We start from the raw sequence: 18,825 nt of genomic DNA on the forward strand, positions 1-18,825 counted from the left end.
GAAAAATTTGTTGCAGATATCATTAGAATCATATCGAATGGAGGCATTATTTGTCGTGGCAACAAAATCCCAATACGTTTGAGAAGTTTCATTGCTGACGCACCAGCTAGAGCTTTCATTTTAAATCGTCGCAGCCATAATGTATCTAGCAAACCTTGTTCTAAGTGCAAAGTTTGCGGTGTATATACGGAGGGTCGTGTCGTCTTCAGTGGAATTGATCATGCCTCGAACAGATGAAGAGTATTAGATGCTTAGACGAGGATCATCACAAAGACGGTAAAAGTGTATTATCATCGTTACCGATGGGTATGGTTTCACAAGTACTTCGAATACATGCATCTTGTATTGTTGTGAAAAAACTTTGTCTGCGTGGATCAATGGTAAATATTCGCGGCTTCAAAATCATCAGCAAGATCTATCTCTATAATATGTGAAAGATTAAATATTCTTAGAGTATATTGCCCTTCCGATTTCGCAAGACGTTCCTAGATCTCTTGATGTTTATTCTAAAGTTAAAACAACCGAAATTCGTCATTTTTGCTATATACAGGTCCAGTTGTAATGGTCAACGAACGAGTGTATAAACATTTCTTGTTTTTGAATGCTGCTATTAGAGTTTTAGTTTCTAAATCACCCTCGAGCCAACATTTAAGATTTGCAGAGCTTGCGCTACAAATATTTATTCTTCGTTGTGAAAGTCTTTATGGTCCAACTTTTCATACGTAATGTTCACGGACTTGTTCATCTCACTGACGACGTCAAACGTCTTGGTTCTTTGGATTCCTTTTCAGCCTTTCCTTATGAAAATAATATGTCAATGTTTAGAAAATATAATAACTGAGAGAACGCCTGAGAGAGTCTGACCTCTAGATTAAATCAACGGTAATCGACTTTTGACTGACCCCCGGGTTATATATTGATGCGACAGGAATATAGAACCCGGGGGTCAGTCAAAAGTCGATTACCGTTGATTTAATCTAGAGGTTAGACTCTCTCAGGCGTTTTCTCAGTGATATGTCAGCCGGCAATCACCCTTTGCAACAGAAATTCGAAAACCGAGGCTCGTCGACGTGCAGGTGCACGTCGCAACGCATCATCGTGACTGATGGAGTAGAATTCGTTGCTATGCTCTTGCTAAAAATTTTCGCCGTGAAAAATCCGACCACGAGAAACTCCGATAAATTAAAATGTCTCTCAGCGCGTTGCCATTACCCAGTAAGCAAAATGTGTGCAATCTGCCAGCAGATTGGCAACAGATTACTGCAGAAGTTGATAGGAAATTGGCATCCGTTATGTCCGCATTAGGATAGTGATTTGCCAGCAGAGCCTGCTAACAGACTCTGACAGCAGATTGGCGCAGAAACCGAGCAGGATCTGTTAACATTTGACGGCAGATTGACAGCAGAAACCGAACAGAAACTGCAGCTTTTGGCCATTCATATTTACGATATATTAAAGCATGTGTTTACTTTGAACACACTATAAGTTGGCATTTTATATTACCATGTGTTAAAAGAACGCATTTGTTTGTTAAAGTAAAGCACATTTGGCTTGATGTGTCTTTCTGCCAGTTTGTTGCATAATCTCTCTCTCTTATTATTAATTTATTCTAATCTGAAGTCCGCATTTTGTTTTCGAATTTCAGATTGCTTGTGGCGTGCGTGAACTACATGGACGTTGTCCATGGGAGCCTTTGTGCCGCAAGTGCAAAAATTTTCAGAAAAATTAATATTTTCATGCCAAGGCGCGTATATTAACTTATTATATAACTGTTAGGCTAAATCTTAACATCGAGTAAGAACTCGACGTGTGCATCGCATAGCGGTGCGGAGCGAAAACACATATTCATAGCCGTGTAAATTTGAATACTGTCAAAAGCTGCAGATCCTGTTCGGTTTCTGCTGCCAATCTGCTGTTAGATTCCGCGCGCGCAGATCTTGCTCGGTTTCTGCTGCCAATCTGCCGTTAGATTCCGCGTGCGCAAATCTTGCTCGGTTTCTGTCGGCAATCTGACTTCAGGCCATGTTTGCAGATTCTGCTCGGTTTCTGCCGCCAATCTGTTCTTAGATTTTCTGAGCAAGCTCTGTTACATTTCTGGCACCAATTTGTCGAATTAATCGTTAATAACAACTTCTGTATCAAATTTATTGTCTTTTGGCTGGCAATAGTTGATAGCAGTTAGTTAGCATCATCTGCTTTCGGCAGACTTGGCTATCTGGGTAATTACTTCCGATTAAATTTCAAACTTTCTTTTCATGACCCACACAATCCCGTTTTAATACAAAAGCACTTTTTCTTTTTTTTTATTTTATTACTATTGACGCGTGTGATTCACAGCGAAAGCTATACATTTTTCAAGATAAAGATACATATCGATCATGATTATCGTACCTTTTCATCATCGATTATTGGAGCACGATGACAAACAATTAAAATAGCCCCGTTATAACAATTATATCATAAGCGAAGTAAACGCTTAGTAGTATAATTATAGGTAATACTAATATTTTAAGGATAATTAAAAATTTTATCAAAAGCGAAATGGACGCTTAATAATATAAGCCGAAATCTGTGTACAAGAGGGAGGACGGCACTTCGAACAATTTTTACATTAATTAGATAGAGTGGATTAGGCCTATTGGGGAAACCACTTAAAAAAAAACGCGCCATGCTATCTACCGCCAGGTGGTGTGGAAAAGATAGCACCAAAATACTGAGTAATAATATGGTCAATAACATTAATTAATATTATTAACCATATTAATTAATAATATTAATAAAGTAATATAATTAATAATAATATTAATAAAGTAACAAAACTTGTACATCGAAAAGAATTGCGTGACAACTTTCTCGGCGCGTGAATGAGACGCCGAGAATTATTGTGTACGCGTCGTCTCGCCTGCCGCTGTAATCCGATACTCGCTCCGACCATCGCGTCGCGCGCGCGGCTAGCTGTTACGTTATCCACGCCTACTTCTCTCGCTGCCAATCGCGTCCGCTGAATTAGCGAAACTTCTTTACTTAATAACTCGAAATATACACGGTTAATTGCAAAATGTTATAAGACTTTTTTGTTCACCTTAACGAGATCTACCTGCAGCAGAGCGATTGGGCACTTTATGTGGGACACCCTGTGTAATGTTTCAACGGTGAGTGTGTACTGTTATTGCTTCATGCTTTATTTTATACAAATTACAAAATGGAGAACAAAAATTTAGAATATTTGAAGATCATGTTCTTTGTTTGCATTCTATTTTTAACTCTTTTGAAGACCTTTTTTAAATTTTTTAAACCTGTAAACATAAAGAATATACGTATACCTTAAAGTTTATAGCAAATACTAATGCACCAAAGAAGATAAAATATTTGACAAAATTATTCTCACTACAATTGCAACTATTTTCATTAAAACTGATGTTAAATTTTTTTTTAATATCATTAATGTCATTACAAAATAATTTTTGCTTTTAGATTTTGAAACGTTGGATATTTTTTATGTCACAATCCGCATTACAAGATGAACTGTGGAAATAGAAAGTATGCGGTTGTAAAATTTTTGTGCGATTCTTCATACTCTGAAATTCCAACAGCATGGCTCTTTCAAGAAAAAAAATGTGCAACTATGTTGGTGGCCACCTCGAACTGCAAACAGTGGAATATTAATAGCAAACTGTCAAATTCCTGATTCCTCTACATGGAGTAATTATGAAGTCGAAATCGTAAAATATTGTTGTAAGTTATTCCGTTAGTTATTCCGTTAATTATTCCGTTAGTTATTCCGTTTACTTAATCCGTTTAGTTTAAAAAATGAAATATGATATGCAAATATATTAACGTAAAAAGTGTATGATCAAAGAAAAATCTAAATGTTAATCTTTTTTTTATGTAGCATCTGTTGAGTCAGCTCGAAAGACTGCAGCAGACTCTAATTATGAAACAACTGATGAAGAACGACTGGGTCGAGGAAGAAGGCAACATGTTTCATACAATCGTTTCAGAAGCGATGAAGAAGAAGAGAAAGAAGAGCATGGCCATGATCGTTGTCAATCTCGAAGATATAATAAAAGTAACCCAGTGAACAGGAAATGTGCAAGATGCCGACAAGATGCCTGCAAAAAGATAGGGAGATGACGATCAAAAATTGTGCAAAATGTCCCATGCCGTGATGCAGATCGTGACGGTGTTTCCTTCCTCTGATTGGTTGGCTGTCATGTGACATGCGCCATGTTAATACCGCGTTATTCAAATGTGGTATTTATATATATGAAGTGGTATATATATATGAAGGTGAAATGTGAACGTTATGTCAATTGCCCATTATAGAAAAAGGTCAAGTTAAATTAATTGCGGAATCATTATTAATGTAAACGCAAGAGAACAAATAAAATACATGTAATAGGAGAGATTAAAATAAAGAAAGCAATATATGTATATATAGTTATTTATCCGATTATATATACTTACAGTCACTGTAAGTATATATAATAAACTGTTATTGAATATTATTAAATATTATGAAATATTATACAACAAACTATTACAAATATCACAAATTGCACAGATAAAACTAAACATTGGGTACTACAGTACTACAAAACATTATGCTGGCCACCTGTGTTTTGTAATACTGTAGTACCCAATGTTTAGTTTTATCTGTGCAATTTGTGATATTTGTAATAGTTTGTTGTATAATATTTCATAATATTTAATAATATTCAATAACAGTTTATTATATATACTTACAGTAACTGTAAGTATATATAATCGGATAAATAACTATATATACATATATTGCTTTCTTTATTTTAATCTCTCCTATTACATGTATTTTATTTGTTCTCTTGCGTTTACATTAATAATGATTCCGCAATTAATTTAACTTGACCTTTTTCTAAAATGGGCAATTGACATAACGTTCTCATTTCACCTTCATATAAATACCACATTTGAATAACGCGGTATTAACATGGCGCATGTCACATGACAGCCGACCAATCAGAGGAAGGAAACACCGTCACGATCTGCATCACGGCATGGGACATTTTGCACAATTTTTGATCGTCATCTCCCTATCTTTTTGCAGGCATCTTGCCGGCATCTTGCACATTTCCTGTTCACTGGGAAAGTATTATTGATGTCTTACTATGGTTGCGTCTGCTTTGGACGCTTTCATACTGAAAGTATTATTATATCTTTATCAGCTTATAATAAGCAACAAAGTGGCGCTGTTACCAAAATTGTCTAAAGCAAACGCACCTCATATTTCGTTTATGTATAATATCCTTCGTATATGTGTATATATATATATATATATATATATATATATACACGAACAAAATATATATATAATAATAAAATATATATATATATATATATATATATACTAACAAAAATGCAATAATTATATATATATATATATATAATTATTGCATTTTTGTTAGCTACAATACCATTACGCTTTAATATTTTTCTACACAAGGACATAATGTTGACATAAAATTATTTGGTTGTTATAGAGAAAGTCAGTAAAAGTACTGTAGCATCAAATGTTCCGGCAACACCAATACCATTATGTCCATCAAATTTGGACTTTATGGGAAACTCATCCAACGTACCAGTAATAATACAGGGTATATAAATTGTAATGTAACAACTACATCAAACATTAATATTGTAATATTAGAAAATGTACCAACTATTTACATTCTAATTAAATGTTGTAGATAACGCTGTCCCGATCAGAAACGCAGCAGATATTTCTGACTTAAATGGTACATCATTTTCACATATTTCTTGCATTTAACTTACAAATTGTCACTTTGTACATAATTTGTTGTGTACATACTTCTTTTTATGAAATTGCAGAAAAAATGCAACAAATGCTTCGTGTGCAAGCAGCATCAAATGTTATGTTGAAAGATGTGCAGCAACGGTTATCAAAGATAGAAACTGCCATTAGACGCCGCGCGTTAAGTCCTGCCGAAATGAATGACACTCTCATAGCACCATTTTTACCGTTACAGACAATTTCAGTCGTGAAAGAGTTTGATGACTTACTAAAAGCGTCAGATGCAGCAGTTATGCAATTTGTAAGTACAAAAATTGTAGCTTAATCAACACACATTGATTACGATACACTTTTTGAAGTTTTCTATTTTTCAATCTTCATGATCTTTTCCTCTTTCTCTTGTTTTTAACAATATTTGCATTCTTAGTTACTAACTTGAAGAACATCATAAAATCACTAAAATCATTTAATTATACATAACTTATAACACAAAACATTCCTGTTCCAATATTATTCTGCATCGTTTACTAATTTTATGATCATTTTGAATAAATAAATTTAATATATCATTATTATTTTACCTTCTTTTTTCAGAAACAATTTCTATCAAAAACGGGTGGAAATAATGCCCGAGACAATATTTACCGAATCCTAAACAAAACATTAACAAACGAATGTTCGATAAAGTGTTCCTGGAAAGGACTACGAAATAATTTTAAAGTTTCAAACTTACATTTTATAAAAATTATTAAAAGTATGTTAAACATGTGTTACAGATGTGACTGTAAATCACAATTTTTCATTAATTTTATTATATAAAAATAAAATTGTTTATTTTTTATCTTTTCAGAGCAAGTGACATCGCATTATGTTACAAGCACAGAAACAGAATTCGAAAACATTGTTGCCGAATGGTTACGCTTTGCGACACAGCGACATAAGAGAGACAAAAGGAAGGAAAATGAAAATGTCAACGAAAATGAGAAAAGCAATGAAGAAAATAACTAAGTTGGTTATTTGGTTATATATACATACATATATGTACATATATATACCATACGGTTTCAGTAAGTATTCACTAGCTATTTACACATCCGCGGACGGCAGAGTCCGCACCGGTGTAGCTTCCACTGGCTACATCGGCGGGTGCTGAGACTGCCGTCCGCGGACGGCAGAGTCCGCACCGGTGTAACTTCCACTGGCTACATCGGGTACTGGGAGTTTCTTTTTAATATGTGTATAATGTAATGTGTGTAATTATGTAATGTGTGCAATGAAAAAAAATGTATATATATATATATATATATATATATATATATATGTATGTATGTATGCATCTAGTACGTAGTATGTGCAATATAATTGAGAAAATTGTACGACTTATAAAAAAATTGTAAGTTAAATGCAAATAATATGCAGAAATGATTTACATATTAAATTAGAATGATTTTAATATTACAAGATATATGATTTATGTCTTGTAATATTTTATTGGCATTAACTTACGATTTATTAATTTGCAGTTATTCACGTCACTAATACTTCTTCAGTACTTATATTAACATATATTTTCAATATTTTGGATAATCTGAATTCTATTGAAAGGAATATTATCTTTCTTTAATTCGATAATTGTGATATTAAAATATTAAGCTTTTTTTGCGTTTCTTTGCGTTGCGTACTCTTAGAATAATGTCAATTGGCATTTTGTACAATGTTAAATGTTTTGGTTTTTTAATATATGTATATAATTTTAATATATATTTTTAATATATATTAAATTTATATATTCACTTTGTAAACTACTTTGGATGGTTTTGTTTAAAGATATTTATGCAATACAATTCTGCATGAATTCCTTATCACTCCAAGTGTGCCTGTCAGACACACCTCATTTCAGGCGTAATACTTCAAGTGTACTTGTTAGGCGTTCTATTGAAGTTTTTATTTTTAGACGTTTCTCAAGGGTCGTCAAGTGCGATCAGTACATTTGGAGTGATAAGAGTTAAATGTAACAAGTTTTGTTAATGTATACTTTTTTGTTCTGCATTTTGCTAACTATAATAAGTAAAATATAAGTAATGTAGAAATTAAGTAATATACATGTTTATATAAACTTTAATATACTAATATATTTGAATACGTTTAAATGTGTTTGTTTAAACATTTTATATTTTATTATAAAAAAATACATTTATCAAATGTTTATATTATTTGTTTTTTACTTCCTGCACTTGTCTTATAATACAATTCCCAGTAATATCTAGTCGTCAAATTAATGTTAAATAAAACTGAACAAAATGATTTTAATGTCGTTTAGTTTTATTTAACATTAATTTGAGGACTAGATATTACTGGGAATTGTATGTGCCAAAATATATAAATATAATTATATAACTGTACTATAATTAGTTTTATAACAGTTATATAACAAGAAGATAATTAAAATTACAGTTATATATCATTTCAACGATTTATATAACTGCTATGTAATATTTAAGTTACTATGATACAGTTATATAACATTTTAGTTACAAGTTTTATTTAAGTTATATAACTGCAATGTTCCATGAGTGGGAAATTATAACTAACGTGAATGTTACATGTAACATACACGTAATGTTACTTGCTACATTCTGTTTTATTACAGAAATGTAACAGCTACATATCTGTGTTTGCTGGGAGGTGACGGGCGAAGCCCGTTCCCTCGTGCTCTTCCGTCCAAGCATATACTTTCCCAGTATAAAAAATTAATAATATTAAAGTAAGAAAGTTTATATGTATTCTGTATTCCGTAAAGGAGAATACACCTTTCTTTTTTATTATGCTTCCAAAGTCACTTCGAAAAGCTTCATTATATTCCTTTATTTTATCCCGAGTGGTGGCCGCCGCAATTTTTGTGTGTACAACTTGCGAAATTTTTATAAAAAGCATTTCAACTGTAATTTTTGTATGTGTATGAGTGCAAATGGCAACACTGTTTCACTAGTCACTCCAGGTTCACTTTAATTATAAACATTATTCCTTCCCAACCTGTGAAAGTGCCTTTCTAAACTTGCCCAAACGATTCCCAAATGATTGCAATAGAAACCATTAGAAAACAATAAGATATATCGAAGATTATAAACATTTTCCATTATATAGGGTATGGTCAAAACCTCCCTAGATTTTTGGCTTCACGTCTGGCCATCTAGCACGTAACTTTTCCCCTAGGATGGAAAATGAAAATTTCGCATGAACTTTTACGTTATGATTTGCTGCTGAGATGAAGAAATTTTCATTTTACATTTTCCATCCTAGGGGAAAAGTTACGTGATAGATGCCCTGGTTGATGATACGAAACTTTATTTTGAGATGCAATTATTATTTCCCAAACTCTAAAAACATTACAGGCGTATTTCCCAACTGATTTGACGTTGAAAGAAGCGAAAAGAACACTATTTGGAATGTTAACTATACGCTCAACTACTTTTCATTAAGTATTAAGCAACCAGTACTTCCTAAACTCTAAAAGTGTTTCCTAAACTTTCCCAAACGATTCGCAACTTATTGAAATGGAAAACAATATGAAATATCAAAGATTATAAACGTTTTTCCATTATATAGCCTATAGTCAAAAAGCCCCTAGATTATCCCCCAGATTATACAGCACACTGGGTGATGTCTTTCGCCTCGATGTTGAGGGGAAATCGTTATTTCTCAAACTCTGAAACATTACAGGCGTATTTCCCAACTGATTTGACGTCGAAAGAAGCGAAAAAGAACACTATTTGAAATGTTAACTATACGCTCAACTAATTTTCATTAATTATTAAGCAACCATTACTTCCTAAACTCTAAAAGTGGTTTCCTAAACTTTCCCAAACGATTCCCAAATTATTGAAATGGAAAACAATAAGAACTATCAAAGATTATAAACGTTTTTCCATTATATAGCTTATAGTCAAAAAGCCCCTAGATTATCCCCCAGATTATACTGCACGCTGGGTGATCTCTTTCAACTCGATGTTGAAGGGAAATCATTACTTCCCAAACTCTGAAAACATTACAGGCGTATTTCCCAAATGATTTGACGTTGAAAGAAGCGAAAAAGAACACTATTTGGAATGATAACTATACGCTCAACTGATTTTCATTAATTATTAAACAACCATTACTTCCTAAACTCTAAGAGTGGTTTCCTAAATTTTCCCAAACGATTCCCAAATTATTGAAATGGAAAACAATAAGAAATATCAAAGATTATAAACGTTTTTCCATTATATAGCCTATAGTAAAAAGCCCCTAGATTATCCCCCAGATAATACTGCACTCTGGGTGAGGTCTTTCAACTCGATTTTGAGGGGAAATCAGTATTTCCCAAATCCTGAAAACATTACAGGCGTATTTCCCACCTGATTTGACGTTGAAAGAAGCGAAAAAAAACACTATTTGCAATGTTAACTATACGCTCAACTAATTTTCCTTAATTATTAAACAACCATTACTTCCTAAACTCGAAAAGTGGTTTCCTACACTTTCCCAAACGATTCCCAAATTATTGAAATGGAAAACAATAAGAAATATCAAAGATTATAAACGTTTTTCCATTATATAGCCTATAGTCAAAAGCCCCTAGATTATCCCCCAGATTATACTGCACGCTGGGTTGTCTTTCAACTCGATTTTGAGGGGAAATCAGTATTTCCCAAACCCTGAAAACATTACAGGCGTATTTCCCACCTGATTTGACGTTGAAAGAAGCGCAAAAGAACACTCTTTGGAATGTTAACTATTCGCTCAACTAATTTTCCTTAATTATTAAACAACCATTACTTCCTAAACTCGAAAAGTGGTTTCCTAAACTTTCCCAAACGATTCCCAAATTATTGAAATGGAAAACACTGAGAAATATCAAAGATTATAAACTTTTTTCCATTATATAGCCTATAGTAAAAGCCCCTAGATTATCCCCTCGATTATACTGCACGCTGGGTGATGACTTTCAACTCGATGTTGGGGGGAAATCATTATTTCTCAAACTCTGAAAACATTACAGGCGTATTTCCCAAATGATTTGGCGTTGAATGAGGCAAATGAACACTATTTGGAATGTTAACTATACGCTCAACTGATTTTCATTAATTATTAAACAACCATTACTTCCTAAACTCTAAAAGTGGTTTCCTAAACTTTCCCAAACGATTCCCAACTTATTGAAATGGAAAACAATGAGAAATAGCAAAGAGTATAAACGTTTCTCCATTATATAGCCTATATTCAAAAAGCCCCTAGATTATACCCCAGATAATACTGCACACTGGGCGATGTCTTTCAACTCGATGTTGAGGGGAAATCATTATTTCTCAAACTCTGAAAACATTACAGGCGTATTTCTCAACTGATTTGACGTCGAAAGAAGCGAAAAAGAACACTATTTGGAATGTTAACTATACGCTCAACTAATTTTCATTAATTATTAAGCAACCATTACTTCCTATACTCTAAAAGTGGTTTCCTACACTTTCCCAAATGATTCCCAAATTATTGAAATAGAAAAAAATGAGAAATAGCAAAGAGTATAAACGTTTTTCCATTATATAGCCTATAGTCACAAAGCCCCTAGATTATCCCCTAGATTATACTGCAGTCTGGGTGAGGTCTTTCAACTCGATTTTGAGGGGAAATCATTATTTCCCAAACTCTGAAAACATTACAGGCGTATTTCCCAAATGATTTGACGTTGAAAGAAGCGAAAAAGAACACTATTTGGAATGTTAGCTATACGCTCAACTAATTTTCATTAATTATTACCATTAATTATTAAGCAACCATTACTTCCTAAGCTCTAACAGTGGTTTCCTAAACTTTCCCAAACGATTCCCAAATTATTGAAATGGAAAACAATGAGAAATATCAATGATTATAAACGTTTTTCCATTATATAGCCTATAGTCAAAAAGCCCCTAGATTATCACCCAGATTATACTGCACCCTGGGTTGTCTTTCAACTCGATTTTGAGGGGAAATCAGAATTTCCCAAACCCTGAAAACATTACAGGCGTATTTCCCACCTGATTTGACGTTGAAAGAAGCGCAAAAGAACACTCTTTGGAATGGTAACTATTCGCTCAACTAATTTTCATTAATTATTAAACAACCATTACTTCCTAAACTCTAAAAGTGGTTTCCTACACTTTCCCAAACGATTCCCAAATTATTGAAATGGAAAACACTGAGAAATATCAAAGATTGTAAACTTTTTTCCATTATATAGCCTATAGTAAAAGCCCCTAGATTATCCCCTCGATTATACTGCACGCTGGGTGATGACTTTCAACTCGATGTTGGGGGGAAATCATTATTTCTCAAACTCTGAAAACATTACAGGCGTATTTCCCAAATGATTTGGCGTTGAATGAGGCAAAAATGAACACTATTTGGAATGTTACCTATACGCTCAACTGATTTTCATTAATTATTAAACAACTATTACTTCCTAAACTCTAAAAGTGGTTTCCTAAACTTTCCCACACGATTCCCAAATTATTGAAATGGAAAACAATGAGAAATAGCAAAGAGTATAAACGTTTCTCCATTATATAGCCTAGAGTCACAAAGCCCCTAGATTATCCCCCAGATAATACTGCACGCTGGGCGATGTCTTTTAACTCGATGTTGAGGGAAAATCATTATTTCTCAAACTCTGAAAACATTACAGGCGTATTTCCCCAATGATTTGACGTTGAAAGAAGCAAAGAAGACCACTATTTGGAATGATAACTATACCCTCAACTAATTTTCATTAATTATTAAGCAACCATTACTTCCTAAACTCTAAAAGTGGTTTCCTACACTTTCCCAAATGATTCCCAAATTATAGAAATGGAAAACAATGAGAAATAGCAAAGAGTATAAACGTTTTTCCATCATATAGCCTATAGTCAAAAAGCCCCTAGATTATCCCCTAGATTATACAGCACTCTGGGTGAGGTCTTTCAACTCGATTTTGAGGGGAAATCATTACTTCCCAAACTCTGAAAACATTACAGGCGTATTTCCCAACTGATTTGACGTCGAAAGAAGCGAAAAAGAACACTATTTTGAATGTTACCTATTCGCTCAACTAATTTTCATTAATTATTAAACAACCATTACTTCCTAAACTCTAACAGTGGTTTCCTAAACTTTCCCAAACGATTCTCAAATTATTGAAATGGAAAACAATGAGAAATATCAAAGATTATAAACGTTTTTCCATTATATAGCCTACAGTCAAAAAGCCCCTAGATTATCCCCCAGATTATACTGCACGCTGGGTGATGACTTTCAACTCGATTTTGAGGGGAAATTATTACTTCCCAAACTCTGAAAACATTACAGGCGTATTTCCCAAATGATTTGGCGTTGAAAGAAGCGAAGAAGAACACTATTTGGAATGTTAACTATACGCTCAACTGATTTTCATTAATTATTAAACAACCATTACTTCCTAAACTCTAAAAGTGGTTTCCTACACTTTCCCAAACGATTCCCAAATTATTGAAATGGAAAACAATGAGAAATATCAAAGATTATAAACGTTTTTCCATTATATAGCCTATAGTCAAAAAGCCCCTAGATTATCCCCTAGATTATACTGCACTCTGAGTGATGACTTTCAACTCGATTTTGAGGGGAAATCATTACTTCCCAAACTCTGAAAACATTACAGGCGTTTTTCCCAAATGATTTGGCGTTAAATGTAGCGAAAAAGAACACTATTTGGAATATTAACTATACGCTCAACTAATTTTCATTAATTATTAAGCAACCATTACTTCCTACACTCTAAAAGTGGTTTCCTACACTTTCCCAAACGATTCCCAAATTATTGAAATGGAAAACAATGAGAAATATCAAAGATTATAAATTTTTTTCCATTTTATAGCCTATAGTAAAAGCCCCTAGATTATCCCTTAGATTATACTGCACGCTGGGTGTGGTCTTTCAACTCGATTTTGAGGGAAAATCAGTATTTCCCAAACTCTGAAAACATTACAGGCGTATTTCCCAAAGGATTTGACGTTGAAAGAAGCGAAAAAGAACACTATTTGGAATATTAACTATACGCTCAACTAATTTTCATTAATTATTAACCAACCATTACTTCCTACACTCTAAAAGTGGTTTCCTACACTTTCCCAAACGATTCCCAAATTATTGAAATGGAAAACAATGAGAAATAGCAAAGAGTAGAAACGTTTTTCCATTATATAGCCTATAGTCAAAAAGCCCCTAGATTATCCCCTAGATTATACTGCACTCTGGGTGTGGTCTTTCAACTCGATTTTGAGGGAAAATCAGTATTTCCCAAACTCTGAAAACATTACAGGCGTATTTCCCAAAGGATTTGACGTTGAAAGAAGCGAAAAAGAACACTATTTGGAATATTAACTATACGCTCAACTAATTTTCATTAATTATTAACCAACCATTACTTCCTAACCTCTAAAAGTGATTTCCTAAACTTTCCCAAACGATTCCCAAATTATTGAAATGGAAAACAATGAGAAATAGCAAAGAGTAGAAACATTTTTCCATTATATAGCCTATAGTCCAAAAGCCCCTAGATTATCCCCTAGATTATACTGCACGCTGGGTGATGACTTTCAACTCGATTTTGAGGGGAACTCAATACTTCCCAAACTCTGAAAACATTACAGGCGTATTTCCCACCTGATTTGACGTTAAGAGAAGCGAAAAAGAACACTATTTGGAATGTTAACTATACGCTCAACTAATTTTCATTAAGTATTAAGCAACCATTACTTCCTAAACTCTAAAAGTGGTTTCCTACACTTTCCCAAACGATTCCCAAATTATTGAAATGGAAAACAATGAGAAATAGCAAAGAGTAGAACCGTTTTTCCATTATATAGCCTATAGTCAAAACGCCCCTAGATTATCCCCCAGATTATACTGCACGCTGGGTGATGACTTTCAACTCGATTTTGAGGGGAAATTATTACTTCCCAAACTCTGAAAACATTACAGGCGTATTTCCCAAATGATTTGGCGTTGAAAGAAGCGAAGAAGAACACTATTTGGAATGTTAACTATACGCTCAACTGATTTTCATTAATTATTAAACAACCATTACTTCCTAAACTCTAAAAGTGGTTTCCTACACTTTCCCAAACGATTCCCAAATTATTGAAATGGAAAACAATGAGAAATAGCAAAGAGTATAAACGTTTTTCCATTATATAGCCTATAGTCAAAAAGCCCCTAGATTATCCCCTAGATTATACTGCACGCAGGGTGATGACTTTCCACTCGATGTTGGGGGGAAATCATAATTTTTCAAACTCTGCAAACATTACAGGCGTATTTCCCAACTGATTTGACGTTAAAAGAAGCGAAAAAGAACACTATTTGGAATGTTAACTATACGCTCAACTAATTGTCATTAATTTTTAAGCAACCATTACTTCCTAAACTCTAAAAGTGGTTTCCTACACTTTCCCAAACGATTCCCAAATTATTGAAATGGAAAACAATGAGAAATATCAAAGATTATAAACGTTTTTCCAGTATATAGCCTATAGTCAAAAAGCCCCTAGATTATCCCCCAGATTATACTGCACTCTGGGTGTGGTCTTTCAACTCGATTTTGAGGGGAAATCAGTATTTCCCAAACTCTGAAAACATTACAGGCGTATTTCCCATGTGATTTGACGTTGAAAGAAGCGAAGAAGAACACTATTTGGAATGTTAACTGTACGCTCAACTAATTTTCATTAATTATTAAGCAACCATTACTTCCTAAACTCTAAAAGTGGTTTCCTACACTTTCCCAAACGATTCCCAAATTATTGAAATGGAAAACAATGAGAAATATCAAAGATTATAAACGTTTTTCCATTATATAGTTTATAGTCAAAAAGCCCCTAGATTATCCCCTAGATTATACTGCACGCAGGGTGATGACTTTCCACTCGATGTTGGGGGGAAATCATTATTTCTCAAACTCTGAAAACATTACAGGCGTATTTCCCAAAGGATTTGACGTCGAAAGAAGCGAAAAAGAACACTATTTTGAATGTTACCTATTCGCTCAACTAATTTTCATTAATTATTAAACAACCATTACTTCCTAAACTCAAACGGTGGTTTCCTAAACTTTCCCAAACGATTCTCAAATTATTGAAATGGAAAACAATGAGAAATATCAAAGATTATAAACGTTTTCCATTATATAGCCTACAGTCAAAAAGCCCCTAGATTATCCCCCAGATTATACAGCACACTGGGTGATGTCTTTCACCTCGATGTTGAGGGGAAATCGTTATTTCTCAAACTCTGAAACATTACAGGCGTATTTCCCAACTGATTTAACGTCGAAAGAAGCGAAAAAGAAAACTATTTGAAATGTTAACTATACGCTCAACTGATTTTCATTAATTATTAAACAACCATTACTTTCTAAACTCTAAAAGTGGTTTCCTAAATTTTCCCAAACGATTCCCAAATTATTGAAATGGAAAACAATGAGAAATAGCAAAGAGTATAAACGTTTCTCCATTATATAGCCTATATTCAAAAAGCCCCTAGATTATCCCCCAGATAATACTGCAGGCTGGGCGATGTCTTTCAACTCGATATTGAGGGAAAATCATTATTTCTCAAACTCTGAAAACATTACAGGCGTATTTCCCAAATGATTTGGCGTTGAATGAAACGAAAAAGAACACTATTTGCAATGTTAACTATACCCTCAACTAATTTTCATTAATTATTAAGCAACCATTACTTCCTAAACTCTAAAAGTGGTTTCCTACACTTTCCCAAATGATTCCCAAATTATTGAAATGGAAAACAATGAGAAATAGCAAAGAGTATAAACGTTTTTCCATTATATAGCCTATAGTCAAAAAGCCCCTAGATTATCCCCTAGATTATACTGCACTCTGGGTGAGGTCTTCAACTCGATTTTGAGGGGAAATCATTACTTCCCAAACTCTGAAAACATTACAGGCGTATTTCCAAATGATGCGTTGCAAAGCTATGAATTTGCCACATTAAAAAACAAAAAACTAAAGGCCAAAAAAAAAAAAAAAAAAAAAAAAAAAAAAAAAAAAAAAAAAAAAAAAAAAAAAAAAAAAAAAAAAAAAAAAAAGAAAAAGAAAAAACATATTTGAATGTTAACTATACGCTCAACTAATTTTCATTAATTATTAACAACCATTACTTCCTAAACTCTAAAAGTGGTTTCCTAAACTTTCCCAAACGATTCCCAAATTATTGAAATGGAAAACAATGAGAAATATCAAAGATTATAAACGTTTTTCCATTATATAGCCTATAGTCAAAAAGCCCCTAGATTATCCCAGATTATACTGCACTCTGGGTGATGTCTTTCAACTCGATTTTGAGGGGAAATCATTATTTCCCAAACTCTGAAAACATTACAGGCGTATTTCCCAAATGATTTGACGTTGAAAGAAGCGAAAAGAACACTATTTGGAATGTTAACTATACGCTCAACTAATTTTCATTAATTATTAAGCAACCATTACTTCCTAAACTCTAAAAGTGGTTTCCTAAACTTTCCCAAACGATTCCCAAATTATTGAAATGGAAAACAATGAGAAATATCAAAGATTATAAACGTTTTTCCATTATATAGCCTATAGTCAAAAAGCCCCTAGATTATCCCCCAGATTATACTGCACGCTGGGTGATGTCTTTCAACTCGATTTTGAGGGGAAATCAGTATTTCCCAAACTCTGAAAACATTACAGGCGTATTTCCCAACTGATTTGACGTGAAAGAAGCGAAAAAGAACACTATTTGGAATGTTAACTATACGCTCAACTAATTTTCATTAATTATTAAGCAACCATTACTTCCTAAACTCTAAAAGTGGTTTCCTAAACTTTCCCAAACGATTCCCAAATTATTGAAATGGAAAACAATGAGAAATATCAAAGATTATAAACGTTTTTCCATTATATAGCCTATAGTCAAAAAGCCCCTAGATTATCCCCCAGATTATACTGCACGCTGGGTGATGTCTTTCAACTCGATTTTGAGGGGAAATCATTATTTCCCAAACTCTGAAAACATTACAGGCGTATTTCCCAACTGATTTGACGTTGAAAGAAGCGAAAAAGAACACTATTTGGAATGTTAACTATACGCTCAACTAATTTTCATTAATTATTAAGCAACCAGCACTTTCTAAACTCTAAAAGTGGTTTCCTAACCTGTCCCAAACGATTCCCAAATTATTGAAATGGAAAACAATGAGAAATAGCAAAGAGTATAAACGTTTTTCCATTATATAGCCTATAGTCAAAAAGCCCCTAGATTATCCCCAGATTATACTGCACTCTGGGTGTGGTCTTTCAACTCGATTTGAGGGAAATCAGTATTTCCCAAACTCTGAAAACATTACAGGCGTATTTCCCAAATGATTTGACGTTGAAAGAAGCGAAAAGAACACTATTTGTAATGATACCTATTCGCTCAACTAATTTTCATTAATTATTAACAACCATTACTTCCTAACTCTAAAAGTGGTTTCCTAACTTTCCCAAACGATTCCCAAATTATTGAAATGGAAAACAATGAGAAATATCAAAGAGTATAAACGTTTTTCCATTATATAGCCTATAGGCAAAAAGCCCCTAGATTATCCCCAGATAATACTGCACTCTGGGTGAGGTTTTTCAACTCGATTTTGAGGGGAAATCATTATTTCTCAAACTCTGAAAACATTACAGGCGTATTTCCCAAATGATTTGACGTTGAAAGAAGCGAAAAAGAACACTATTTGGAATGTGAGCTATACGCTCAACTAATTTTCATTAAGTATTAAGCAACCATTACTTCCTAAACTCTAAAAGTGGTTTCCTACACTTTCCCAAACGATTCCCAAATTATTGAAATGGAAAACAATGAGAAATAGCAAAGAGTATAAACGTTTTTCCATTATATAGCCTATAGTCAAAAAGCCCCTAGATTATCCCTAGATTATAAGCACTCTGGGTGAGGTCTTTCAACTCGAT

The 18,825-nt window shown here is 33.5% G+C and overlaps 1 protein-coding gene, 1 long non-coding RNA gene and 1 pseudogene across 2 annotated transcripts; all 3 read left to right on the forward strand.

The window, feature by feature from the left end:
* LOC113562462 overlaps positions 1-841 on the forward strand; it is a 2,149-nt pseudogene extending 1,308 nt beyond the window's left edge.
* A 1,789-nt stretch (positions 842-2,630) lies between these two features.
* On the forward strand, positions 2,631-4,007 carry LOC105287356. Its single transcript, XR_895451.2, has 2 exons — positions 2,631-3,735; positions 3,893-4,007. It is a non-coding gene; the product is annotated as an uncharacterized LOC105287356 (long non-coding RNA).
* Positions 4,007-8,992, forward strand: LOC105287382. The gene is made up of 6 exons (XM_026972046.1): positions 4,007-4,069; positions 5,087-5,183; positions 5,520-5,633; positions 5,727-5,774; positions 5,869-6,092; positions 8,936-8,992. Exons 1-6 carry the CDS (start codon positions 4,007-4,009, stop codon positions 8,990-8,992), a joined length of 603 nt encoding a protein of 200 aa, XP_026827847.1.
* Positions 8,993-18,825: the final 9,833 nt, after the last annotated feature.

Source organism: Ooceraea biroi, chromosome 8, assembly GCF_003672135.1.
Source record: "Ooceraea biroi isolate clonal line C1 chromosome 8, Obir_v5.4, whole genome shotgun sequence".
NCBI classification, from domain to species: domain Eukaryota; kingdom Metazoa; phylum Arthropoda; class Insecta; order Hymenoptera; family Formicidae; genus Ooceraea; species Ooceraea biroi.

Bases quoted from the DNA above. Each gene is read 5' to 3' on its own strand.
- LOC105287382 (XM_026972046.1), top strand. From the start codon at position 4,007: ATGAAGAAGAAGAGAAAGAAGAGCATGGCCATGATCGTTGTCAATCTC. The intron at 4,070-5,086 runs GTAACCCAGTGA...ATCTTTTTGCAG, and splicing joins ATCTCGAAGATATAATAAAA to GCATCTTGCCGGCATCTTGC. The intron at 5,775-5,868 runs GTACATCATTTT...ATGAAATTGCAG, and splicing joins AGATATTTCTGACTTAAATG to AAAAAATGCAACAAATGCTT.